Genomic DNA, 12,600 nt, shown 5'->3' with positions numbered 1-12,600 from the left:
ACTTTACAAGCAAAGAGAGAGAGAGAGAGAGAGAGAGAGAGAGAGAGAGAGAGAGAGCCTCAATTAGGAGTGTAAACGAGTCAAGTCGAGTCAAGCTCAAGTTTGGGCTAACTTAAAGACAAGCTCGAACTCCAGCTCAAGCTCGAGTTAGAGCTTGGCTCAACAGAATTACAATGGGATCGAGCTTGACTCGCTAGGTTGCCTTACCAGAGAAGGAAATTAGAATGCCTAGTCGTCGGAGATAGTGGGCTTGAGCTCGAATAGTCATCAAGGCAAGCCGAAGGAGGTCAAGAAACTCGAACCGTGAGCTTAGCTTGTTGGAGAAAGAAGGAAGTGAGGATGTCGGATCATCAAAGTTATGTTGTAGCCGAACTCGTGAGTCTGACATACACATTAAGGAGCTCAACAGCAGCCCAATAGAGGAAAAGAGGAATAAGAACATCTTTTTTTGAGGAGAACAACAAGAGCAATTTGTTTGAAAAAATAAATAATATGTTTTTTTAGAAAGTTCAAAAGTGGTTGTCAAGTTACAACATGTATTTACAAAAATATGTATTTTTTAAATAATATAACTTTTTTTATATTAGTTTGATTGAGCCAACTCACAAGCCGACGAGTCGAGTCTCATCAAGCTGAAACTCATTTACATGCGAGCTTAAGTTTGAGCTCTAGCTTGAGCTTGAAGCTCGATAAATTCGACTCACAAGCTCTTTACGGAGTAGAGTTCGAGCCACTCACTCATACTCCTAGCCTCAAATATACTCTCTTATGGGTAGAGCCTCACAAAATTAGAACAATAAAGCTTCCAATTATTTTACTTAAATCAAATGATACATTTATATGTTATTTTCATTTACAAACTATGGATAAGAAAGATATTTTCTTCAGCCATTCTGAAGGATGATGCGAGCTCTCGACCTTCTTCCCCTCTCCATTCCACCTCCGTTCAGGCGACACCTCTCGCCCAAATCTCTCCCTTCTTCTCTCTTCTTCTCATGCGTCTCAAAGCCCTATTGGACGAAAGCTCCTCCCTTTTCATTCCGGCGCGAATCCACCGCTCTACGCAGCAGTATCAATGGCAAGAAGCCCGACGAATCCGTCTTCTTTGACGATGATGGCGCCATCGACGACATGGATGGGTATCTCAATTACCTCTCGCTGGAGTACGAGTCTGTTTGGGATACCAAACCCTATTGGTGAGTTGTTCTCTGGCAACCAAATTTATGCCATTTTGATCAGTTTTTAGCTTACTCTAGGCATTGACGAAGTATTTGGCGTCTCATATCAGATAATTGAAAAAAAAATGTTGTATGGGATAGTTTATTGGCATCATGAATGAAATTTAAGTCTTATTTTGAATTTTTTGATGATATCTAGATATTTTGAATTTTTTGAATGATGAATCATGTTGTATTGGATAGTTTACTTGATTGTGTTTACTGAAATCGGACTATAAGTTTCCTAAAAAAATTGAAATTTTTTATTTTTTAATCTCAACACAAAATCAAGTTGGAAACTTCAAGAATTAAATCAGAGACATATGAACTCCGATTTCAGTAAACTTATAGTCGAACTGAACATCTCTAAAATATTAACCCAACAACACCAAATTCAACTAATCCGAACCTAAATGACTCCAAATCAAAGACCTGAAGCATATTTGGAAGGTTCAAACCATAATTTGTATTACCAAACGGTTTCCAAACATGACGTTCTTATAGTCGAATAGAGCGGCTAGACAGGACGAATCCAACGAGCCCAAGATCGCCAAATTCTGACATCACTAAGACATTTAAATGCCCAATAAACAGTCCACGATCAAGATTGATCATCCATTCAAATCACTCCCAATTTAATTTCCTATTAATTTACATTTTTTTCTTGATTGATATTATCTTAATCCTATATTAATTCGATCTTAAAGAGATTTTATGCTTTTTTTTGTGCAATGAGATTTTTAATATCACATATTTAGTTAATATATTAAACATGTTCTAGCAGAAATCAAGTGATTTGATGATTGAAGTCATTTTGTGAAGGAATAAAATAAACTAATTCACTACCAAAGTTTTATCTTTTTTAATACTGATTATATTGGTTCTAAGCCTAGATGTAAAAAGTTGAAGGAAAATTAAATAAAAAAAAAAAATTTAGGCCCCCCCTAGATATATTTTTTGGCTCCGCCACTGATTGTCCATATCCATTGACATCTCCTTAGATGTTTGACTTTATGGTGGCCAAAATAAATGATAACAGGAAAAAAATAATCTCCATTGATCTTTCTAGATAAAGAAAGCATTTTCCTTGATAGATAACATTGTTATAAGATAACACTGTTATCTACATAAACTAAACAACCAGAGTTGAAATACTAATAGCATCTTTTCTTGGGGCCGTGTTTGGTTATGATTTAAGTTTGCTTTAAGTTATATTACGCCTTTGCAAGTCAAACCAATCAACCTTTATATCACTTTCATGAGTCTGAAAACTTTAACCTTTTGTTGTTGAAGTCAGGCTAAACCATGGTCATGTTAAGAGCACAAAATAGGCTTAAGTTGACTTAATATTTTCTTCCTTCTCTTGTTGCATCGGACCTTCATCACATGCTCACCCCATTAATCAATTTCATCATTCATATGAATGCATCTTCATCATCACATTGTGTTACCTTCATCATTGATGATGTAGCCATCATTTTTCGCAAGGTCATAAACATTATTCATGTTGTAGTTAGAGCTGTTGCCATAATTTTCATTGACGGTGTATTTGTTAGATCGTTGTTCATCATTAATAAAACTAATTGATTTCTAACTATTCTAACTAACATAGTCATTAATTAATTAACTTAAAACTAGCTGACACAAATAATTCTTCTTTTTCTTTTCTTGCAAATTGCTTTTGAACTGATATCATCTTATCTTTTTGTCATGCTTAAGGTTTTGAGGCTAGAATTTTATCATTGAGCTTATTCTAAGCAGCCCTTAAGGCTTAAGCTTTTGGGTTAGGAATGGATTTGAACTACCCTCTCTAATAAATGATATAAGAGGCAAGTTCTAGTAGGATCGAATGTTTCATGAAGTTCACGGCTCTATTATTTTTAGGAAAGGTTCAAGTGCATGTTACTTACATAATGGCTCCACATAATTGTTGAGAATTTAGTAGAATTTTGGTGCATGATTTTTATGAACTTCAAAAACTTTCATTTGAAGGGAAGCGATGGCCCTCGCCAATAGGCTCATGCTTTTTGGGTTAAGAATTAGGCTTCGTTTGGGATGACTTTCTTACTGCTTCTTACAGCAACTTTTTAGTACAAAAATTAAAATTTTTTAACTAAAAAACTGTTTTAAGCAGTAAATAAGCCGTCCCAAACGAAGCCTTAGTTTGATTGTTGTTGTATCATGTCCAATTTTGATCTCCTTGTCAACACTTACTAACATGGAGCTCGTCTTAGGTGTCAACCATGGACGATAGTGCTAACGGGAGTGATTGTGACTGCATCTAGTTGGTTATGGCTTCACTCGATTGTAATCAGCATTGGGGTTTCTTGCTTGATATTTGCGTGGTGGTACATTTTTCTCTACGCCTATCCCAAGGTATGTGCTTTAACATGCTAACATGCTAATCCACTTGTTTAGTGATTCGAAGTTTGTCGGGCAAATTGATCAAATCAGAGATTTAACGCGGTTGATTAATTAGGGTGTTTGTGCTATTTGATTGATTAGGTCCAAATCTTCTTTTTGCCCCAAAAGTGTTTATCTTTTATCCCTATAGCCTTCTCCAAATTCTTTATAGTTGCTACTTTATGGGGGAAAACTACTGTCATAACCTCTCTTTGAATAGGAAAGTTGAGATTTTGGGTTGATGAGAGGGACCTAGCCCAAAGATTAATGCATTATTGAATCGCCCAGAATGATTGAAGGTCAATATGAAACAGCCCTGAGCTTCTTCAAACTAGACTTAGACTTCGTTTGGGATGGCTTTCTTTCTTCTTCTTAAAGCAGCTTTCTAGTATAAAATTTTTTAATTTTGTACTAAAAAGCTGCTTTAAGAAGCAGAAAGAAAGTAGTACCAAACAAGGCCTTAGGCTTTGTTTGGGACGGTTTTTTTACTATTTCTTAAAATGGCTTTTTAGTACAAAATATTTTAATTTTTGTACTATAAATCTGTTTTAAGAAGCAGTAAAAAAGTCGTCCCAAACAAGCCTTAGTTTATGCTGAGATGACTTGGACTCATATGCAATGCAAGTCTCACAAATACGTTTGAATGGGCTTTAGTGTCTCCAAGTCCAGCCTTATTTTTTAGTTAAAATGCAAAATTCTTACTACTGTAAATCTTGCAATTCTTTCTCTTCCCAACATTTTGTCAAGTTCTTTGGAGATCTGCTCCTGAAATATTTTATGGAATCCATTTGCTTCACAAGCTTTGATTGCTTTGATAAATATTCGTGTGACGATCTGTCTTCTGATTCTGCGAAGCTTGGAATACGATATTTATCATCCAATGCATGCCTTATTCTTGATATGCGAAGCTTTAAGTGAAATTCTTCTTTATGTTTCTTTTCTTTGAGCTTTTGCTGGTAAAGTTGTATAGATCCAAAGCATGCATAGATTAATTACATGAAAAAAGTGAAAGGGGAAAAACGATTGAGCCTTGATCAATCAGAATAAATCCACTCATCTTGATTTTAAATTACAAAGCTCTACCTTTCCAGTAGCTGAAGAAGGCAGAAATACAATGTGAAAACTAAGTTGGTCACCTACTTTTGCTGAGAAGCATTCAACATCCACTTCTTCTTCTTCTTCAGTTTTTCTATGCGCTCTAAAGTCCATCTGTAATGGCATTAGCAACTATTATTGATGGGAGGTCTTATCTTCTATTATTCTTTCTTTCTTTATGGTTCTCAACCTATTAATTACATTGTTGTCGCATATTCTTTCTTCATGAGTCAATAATACTATGAATAGGAATCATAGGGGTCAGAAAATATTTTGGGCCAAACACTGGATACTCAGATGCAGATGCCTTCCGGGTCGGTTTTTCAGACCTGAACATGACCTGCTTTGGGTCCGGGTCAACCCAAACCCGACTCGCTTCTTTTATGTTTTACTAAAATATTTTTATTTAATTTGATTTATTTAAACCTAAATTGAATTAAGGTAAGATTTACTTCAATCAATTTAAAATAAATCAAGCTTAATTCAATTTGGGTAACATGGTTTATTATTTTATAGAAATCGCATTTACTTATTTCGTAACAATTTTCTAAAACCCTCATAAATCAATTAAAAACATGTCAAATCGGGTTGATTTCGAATTTCCGGGTCAACCCGAATCCGACTCTGTTTTACAAACGGGTTGAAATCCCTAACTAGGTTCGGGTTAACCCAAATCCGAAATTTTTGGATTGGGTTCAGGCCGGATTTTCGAGTTGTGTCGAATATTGACACCCCTATTTTTTAGTGCTTAAAATTTTAGCTTTAATGGAGCGTTAGAATGAATTCCCTTCCTAATGTCCCCCTTAATTTTGGTTAATATTAGATCTCCTTACCATTTGTGAGGTTATTGCATATTCTGCATGTTCAATTCTAATATTGTTATTTCACTTTCTTAGATTATTTCTGAATTCAATTCATATTTTGCAGGCTTATTCTAATATGATTTCCGAGCGCAGGAAAAAAGTGAACAGTGGCGTTGAAGATACTTTCGGTTTCAAAAACAGTAAATGAGGTTTCGTTTGGGACAGCTTTCTTTCTGCTTTTTAAAGTAATTTTCTAGTATAAAAAATAAAATTTTTGTACTAGGAAGCTGCTTTAAGAAGCAGAAAGAAAGCTATCCCAAACAAAACCTCGTCGAGAAATGAAAAAAAAAAAAATTGTGTTAGAATATTCTTGATATAAATTGTATTAGAATGAGTTTAAAAATTATTGATTTGTTTTGCGAATATTATAATATATAACTATTCTCAAAATAAATTCAATAATTTTTAAATGTATAAGCTCTATCAATATATCGTAATACAAAATTTTCTCCTGAGAAGTGTTGGTGGATTTGATCTTTACCTGTTACAGATTGACATATAAGGTTAGGGTGGGGGTAATTGGAGATCGCTATATTATTCTTCTAAGAATTCGTTTGGGATGATTTTCTTACTGCTTCTTAAAACAGTTTTTTAGTATAAAAATTTTATTTGTTATAGTAAAAAACTGCTTTAAGAAGCAGTAAGAAAGTTATCTCAAACGAAACCTAAATCTTTGTTGTAAATTAATCTTTTGTCAGTGAAATTCACCTATCAATCCATCTATGATTCTGTAAACAGGAATGGCTAGCTATATGAGCAACCATTATTATGTTGATTTTTAATTTTTGAGAACCACGATACCCGTCGATCTGTCTGTTGCCTTGTGGGAACATGATATAATTCAATGATTCATGATTTGTTTGGAATGATTTTTTTACTGCTTTATAAAGCAGTTTTTTAGAAAACAGTAAAAAAATCGTCCGCATCCGTGATTTGATGGAATTCTCAGACAAATTTGTTTGATTTTTGTTTGTTTTTTATTGAAATGAAAGTGTGCGGCTATATCTCGGAAAATCATTCTAATTGACAAAACTTTGAAATGATAAAAGAGTTTTTGGAATCATTTATAACACCTATATAGATATTATAAAGTTTTAAAATAATATTAACTAAGGTTTTATTTGGAATGGTTTTTTGTTTTTTTTTTTTTTACTGTTTTTTAAAGTAATTTTTTTTGTTAAATTGATCGAATATGGACTGGTCCTTCTAACCCAAGATAAGGGGCCAGCCCAATTCTATTGGAGTTAGACTAAGCCAGTCAACCCCTTGGGGATTGCTATCAATGCTTGTGTGGACCCCATTAAAGAATTTCATAAGGAGAGCGGCAGTTAGGGTTGGAGGGAGAATTGGGCTTAGGTATTTGAAGTTATGTTTTAAATAGGGAAATGAAACTAGGATTAGGGTTATGCAAATTATTGTGGCTGATTTCGTTCTTAGAGTTTTGGTGATTTAGGCTCTAGCAGCATCTAGGGATTGGAAGAGATAGACCCTCCTCTCTCGAATTGAGGATCAATTATATCTTACTATTTTTCTTCTATTAGTTTGATTATTACAATAAAAATTAATGTTTTCTAGTTTTTATTAGATTTGTGGATCGTTCTTGCTATTTTTGTCAAGATCGTTAAGTTTAACTTGTGAACTTCAAATATTTCCTAAAACTTTTTAATACAAAAATTAGAACCCTTAAACAAAATAATAAGAGCATTCAAGAATTTTATTCTGCCATGAGCAATCTTTGGGATCAATTCGCTCTTATAGAATTAGCTGAGCTTTAAGCATTTGCTCTTTATATTGCTCATATAGAGGAGCAATATTTGATCCATTTTTTTATGGCCCTTTGTGTTGGCTTTGAAATACATTGACAATATTTTTATCAGAGCCCTCTTATCTCTATTAATTCAAGAGGGTTTATCATCCCCACAAATTCTTCAGGCATATCTCTATCAATTTAGATCTTATACTCCCTAACTTTTCATCTTTTATTTTATCAATTTAGATCTTATACTCCCTAGCCCGATTTGATTTTGTTCAGTTTGATATATGGGGTCTTCTCTAATTATCATAGAAAGGAGAGATTATTACTTGCGAATATCAGACACAGAAATTATGTTCGGACTCCAATGAAAATATAATGCGTTAATAAAATATTACTATGTATTATTGTGAATTAGCTAATATATAGCAAATGAATAGTAATTATAGCAATATGTAGCTCTACATCCTATGTCTGCACGTAATATTTTCTCCATAAAAAATATGTTATTGATGTCATGTTTTCTCTATTGATGATTACACTCGTGATTATAATTTTTCTTTCAACCCAATTACTCTTAAATTTACGTTGAGATTAGTGCTTACATATCATACGATGATCTGCACTAATGTCAGCAAAAAAATCATAAGAATTCAAGCCTAGATGGACACAAATTATATCAGTATATCTTACCACTTTTTTTTTCATTTTTTTTCTTTCAAAATAACAATAAAAAATGAGAAGGACATTAATGATATACTTAACTTGACTGGGTTTCATATACTTTATAGACTTATAGTTAATTATTGTTGAATCTTATTGTCATTGCTTGAGACAAAATGACCCAAATATCCCTTTTTCAGAGTTTCAAGAACATGAAGATCTCTGATAAAATTTGAAAAAAAAAAAATTCAGACTTTATTAATTTAAATTTAAATATAATGAGTTTTAAGAAAATAAAATTGATTTTGAAATAACAATAATATAAAATTTTATTATTATTCATATTTTATACTTTTATCAAACTGATAAGATAACTAAAAAATTCATCATTAAAAAATTGAAATATTAAGTTGATTAATTTTTTGGTTGTATATATATTAAAAAACATATTTTTTTAAATCAATTATTGTAAATTTAATTATGTTATGTAAAAAAATAAAATCATCATTTTTGTATTTTTTTTAAATCACCACTGAACTCTTTTTTTTTAATTCCAAAATCTTTTATCAAAATAAATTTTGTATTCATTGAATTTACATTAAAATTAATACAATACAAAGTTAATATTATAAGCCTCTCAATATTATCGATCACACGGTCGATATTTCTTTAACTGATTTTGTTTCATTAATTTTTTTTAATCAAATAAATGATAATGTTCAAACAAGTCTTCCAAGTCATTATTTTCACTCAAAATTTTGTAGCATCTACCCCTTTCAAATTTAAACATGACATTGAACATCAAAATACTAAAATTATAATTCATTTTTTTATTGACATAATTAATATGTTCTATATTTAATTGACATTATCATATAACCATAAACTTTGATATCAATTTGATATAGGATGAGTTAGAGTTAGTATTTCCTAATATATTTGAATTATGAATATTATGTAATCAAACAAAAGAACTAAACATTCATATATCACAAATTATTAAATAAGATAGAAATTTATTTTCTTTAAATATAAATAATAAATATGTCACGATTATTCAATAAATTTTATGGTAGTTACCGACCACCTAACACAACCCTCTATTTTTCTCATCCAAAATTTGAGACCTGATAATGACAATGTTAATAGAAAAATCCCTCTCAAACCTAAGAGAGAATTCTATAAGATGATGCTTTATGATGTAAAATGTTGGTCATTAAAGAGAAGCATAATATTACGTTGTGTAGAGATGAGGATGCTCAGGTGGATGAGTGACTTTACTCTTACATATAAGTTATGAAATGAGCATATACTTGAAAAGGTTGGAGTAACTCTTGCGGAAGATAAAATTAAAGAGAGTCATCTTAGATGATTTGGTCACATAAAACGTCAGCCTTCCATTTATCAGATTTGGCTTATGTTAAAAAAGGTATAGATAGACCAAAGAAAGACTTGGTTAGAAAATATTAGAAATAACATTTCTTTATTAGATTTAAATGAGAATTTGACTCTTAACAAAACACAATGAAAAAAAAGGATTCCTGCAGCCAACCCACATATAGTGGGATTAAGGCTTGTTGTTGTTGTAGCAATACAAACAATAAATATGAGAATTAGAATTAAATCAAGAATATAGTAATCATCGCATAAATTTGAAAAAAAAAATTGCACAATGTAAAATTAGTGATGAATTGTAATCTAATCACCACAAATAAAATCCCATTTATGTCAAATGTAGACAAAATTAAGAACTCTAACAACTCAAAATCATGTAGAAAAAAATTGATCAAAGAAGGGTTTATCAAAATAAGAAATCCAACCCTCATGCTGTGACAAAAAGATGACTTACCTTGGACAGAACCAGACATCTAATATGCACACATAAAATTGAAAACTGGCAGAACAAATTTATATTTAATCAAAGATATCTAATATGGTAGTATTAAAAAAAAAACTGAGCTTAGAAATAGAATCCATAGGATACGCTTGAGGAAACAATAGATATTCAATGGTAACAGTGTCTGTAGTCTAATAGAAAATACTTGAATATTTCAAGTAAACCCTAACAAGAATAGGAAAAAAAAGCAAGAAAAACACACAAAAATCTAGTGAAAAACTCTCCAAATTGTATTTGGATTGTAAAAGAGAGGACTAATGAAAACAATGAAACAACGATACAATTGATCATCAATTCGAGAGGATGATTGTCTCTCCAATCTCCTGATGAATCTAGAGCCCAAGACACCAACAAGAAGAATCCTCACAATAACACAATAATCAAAACATAACCCTAACCCTAATCTCCCTCCCATACTTAAGGCATACAATTAAAACAATAAAACAAAAAGATCTAAAGGCCCTTGCCCCCTCTTTTGGCTCCAATTTTGAATTTGAAATCAAGTGGACCCCACCCCTTCTCTCTCTCTCTCTCTCTCTCTCTCTCTCTCTCTCTCTCTCTCGCCGCCCCCTCTTGCTATAGACGTGAGGGGCCGACTGGACCGGTCCACAAGGGGCCGGTCTAACACAAACTGGCATCACTAGGAAATGAGGCAAGCAAACAGCTTAAAAATAAAAGATGTACCTACTTCCAATATAATTCAACGCTCCAATGGATAGCCATATGCGAATAAAACCACTAGGGGCCGGTCTAACACAGTCTAGCATCACTACTTCATCATGGATGTCATATGAAAAGCGAAATGTGGCAATCAAACAGCTTAAAAATAAAAGATGAAGCTACTTCTACCCCATATAATTCAACGCTTCAATGGATAGCCATATGCGGATAAAGGCATTAGCGATTAAGCTAATACCATCCAATGATCAAATTATAATATTGAGAGAAAGACTGGGCATGCATAGGTACATCAGCAAAGATAAATGTGCTGTCATCAATTATAATTCACTACTTCCATTTGAGTTTATGTGCGTAAATGAGTGGTTGTGTGAAAGAGAAAAAAGAGCGAGAGAATTTATTTACTCTTATACTGCATCGACTTGCGTTGAGCCAGGTTTTCTTCAATAGGTTAACTGAATTCGAGCTCATCTAAGCTATCCCCATCATATAATGCATAATTGGAATCAAAGGCGTCTTCACTTCCACTGGCCAAAATACTGCCATAGCTACTATCAGATGAATCCAAGTAATCTGTACTCAATAGCTGATTGTTCTCAATTTGCAAGCTAGAGTCGCTGCCTGCTTCTCGATCGCTGGTTTGTTCAATATCCATGCAGCTGCAGTAATCACACAGAGAAGTATTTAAAGAAGATGGCTAAGGCTCCGTTTGGGATGGCTTTCTTATTGCTTCCTAAGCATTTTTTTAGTACAAAAATTAAAACTTTTGTAATAGAAAGCTGCTTTAAGAAGTAGTAAGAAAGCCGTCCTGAAACGAAGCATAAATAGGAAAAAATAACTTAAAAAGAAAGTGCTCGAGTGACAAAGTACAACCACTCATCCGGGGGAAAGTTTGCAAGCAAGCACAAGTCAGGCCTCTCTTCCAAAATGCGTGATAGTGGAATACTAATGGAGTAGAGAAAGAATGGATTAGTAAGAATATGATAAGGCCACAGAAGAATTATTACACCAAAAATAACAGGTCACCTTGGACTGTAGCGCCTAACATTCCAGTCATCCTCAGCAGAAAGGCCATCCTTGTTTGAGATATCCTGTTCATGGTCAACGCCATGTGGTAAGCAGTTACATACTAACCTGTATAGACAACCTAACAGGTATGTGAAAGCTCAGGCAGCAGTCTCAGCACACACCAAATATCTAAGGAGCTTACAATCCCCAGAAATCAGAGCTGATAAAAACCGAGCAATTTCAACCTGCATAACATAGAAATCTAGCAAATTACATTTCCTGATGACAAACGTGAAATATATGAGTGGTAGGAATGAAATATATGAGATTTATATATATATCATTCTGTACTACTCTATTTACATATTTAACACCTAAAACTTTAATATTACCTACATACCACCCATAGTTCATTTTTATATCAAATATGAGATGTAGAAATGAAATATATGAATGTTAGGAAAGAAATATAAGTGGCATATTTGATATTAAAATAGTATAGGGTTGTATGTATGTAATATTAAAATTTTGAGTGTTAAATATGTAAATAGGATGTTATAAAGTGGTATGTAAGTAATGTTCTGATGTACTCACTTCTTTGAGATGCAAGCAATCGCGAAGGATCAAGACTTCTAGTAAATGACCATTTGAGCCGTTGCCAAGGTTCCTAAACAACTTAAGTGGTGAAATGCAGTTGAAGAAAAGGGTAATGAAGGTGGTGGTTTGAGGGTAATGCATCAATAGACCATGAGAAGCCAAAAAGAAAACCTTAAAAATAGTCCTGCAATTGAGTAAGATGTTGAAAAATCAACTGACTTGAGATTCACAAGCCCCTGCAACACAGAATCAAATGTCTAACATGAGAGTGCTTTTATATAAACCAGCAAGAGGCTTCGGAAAGAATCAAACAATCAGAAAATAAGGTTGAAGAGAGTACGTTTTGAAGGATACATTGTTAAAAAATTGAAAAGAATTTCGCAGCATGAATCAAGGAGCTACTAACAATCCAATCTCAAGCTGACC

At 32.9% G+C, this 12,600-nt stretch overlaps 2 protein-coding genes across 4 annotated transcripts in view; one reads left to right on the top strand and one right to left on the bottom strand.

Annotated features, from left to right (window-relative positions):
• The first annotated feature begins 850 nt into the window (after nt 1-850).
• LOC110107724 lies at nt 851-6,373 on the top strand. The gene is made up of 3 exons (XM_020838079.2): nt 851-1,196; nt 3,452-3,593; nt 5,643-6,373. Exons 1-3 carry the CDS (start codon nt 901-903, stop codon nt 5,724-5,726), a joined length of 522 nt encoding a protein of 173 aa, XP_020693738.1. The 5' UTR covers nt 851-900; the 3' UTR covers nt 5,727-6,373.
• Nucleotides 6,374-10,764: 4,391 nt separating this feature from the next.
• Nucleotides 10,765-12,600, bottom strand: part of LOC110107740 (F-box protein At4g02760) — a gene marked incomplete at its 5' end in the record, with an annotated part of 27,821 nt that continues 25,985 nt past the window's right edge. The window contains 6 exon segments of one of the 3 annotated variants that reach the window (XM_020838101.2): nt 10,765-11,228; nt 11,443-11,514; nt 11,596-11,660; nt 11,760-11,822; nt 12,172-12,244; nt 12,346-12,410. In XM_020838101.2, coding sequence (XP_020693760.1) covers nt 11,021-11,228; nt 11,443-11,514; nt 11,596-11,660; nt 11,760-11,822; nt 12,172-12,244; nt 12,346-12,410 — 546 coding nt within the window. 3 annotated transcript variants of the gene reach the window in all.

This window comes from Dendrobium catenatum, unplaced genomic scaffold (genome assembly GCF_001605985.2).
Source record: "Dendrobium catenatum unplaced genomic scaffold, ASM160598v2 fragScaff_scaffold_506, whole genome shotgun sequence".
Lineage (NCBI taxonomy): Eukaryota > Viridiplantae > Streptophyta > Magnoliopsida > Asparagales > Orchidaceae > Dendrobium > Dendrobium catenatum.
The sequence above is the reverse complement of the archived record's forward strand: the minus strand, read 5'-3'. Positions and strand labels throughout refer to the sequence as shown.

What these genes read in the sequence shown, in the direction of transcription:
- LOC110107724 (XM_020838079.2), top strand. Translation starts at nt 901, where the DNA reads ATGATGCGAGCTCTCGACCTTCTTCCCCTCTCCATTCCACCTCCGTTC. An exon ending in TGGGATACCAAACCCTATTG is followed by an intron (nt 1,197 to 3,451) that starts GTGAGTTGTTCT and finishes AGCTCGTCTTAG; the next exon opens with GTGTCAACCATGGACGATAG. An exon ending in TTCTCTACGCCTATCCCAAG is followed by an intron (nt 3,594 to 5,642) that starts GTATGTGCTTTA and finishes CATATTTTGCAG; the next exon opens with GCTTATTCTAATATGATTTC.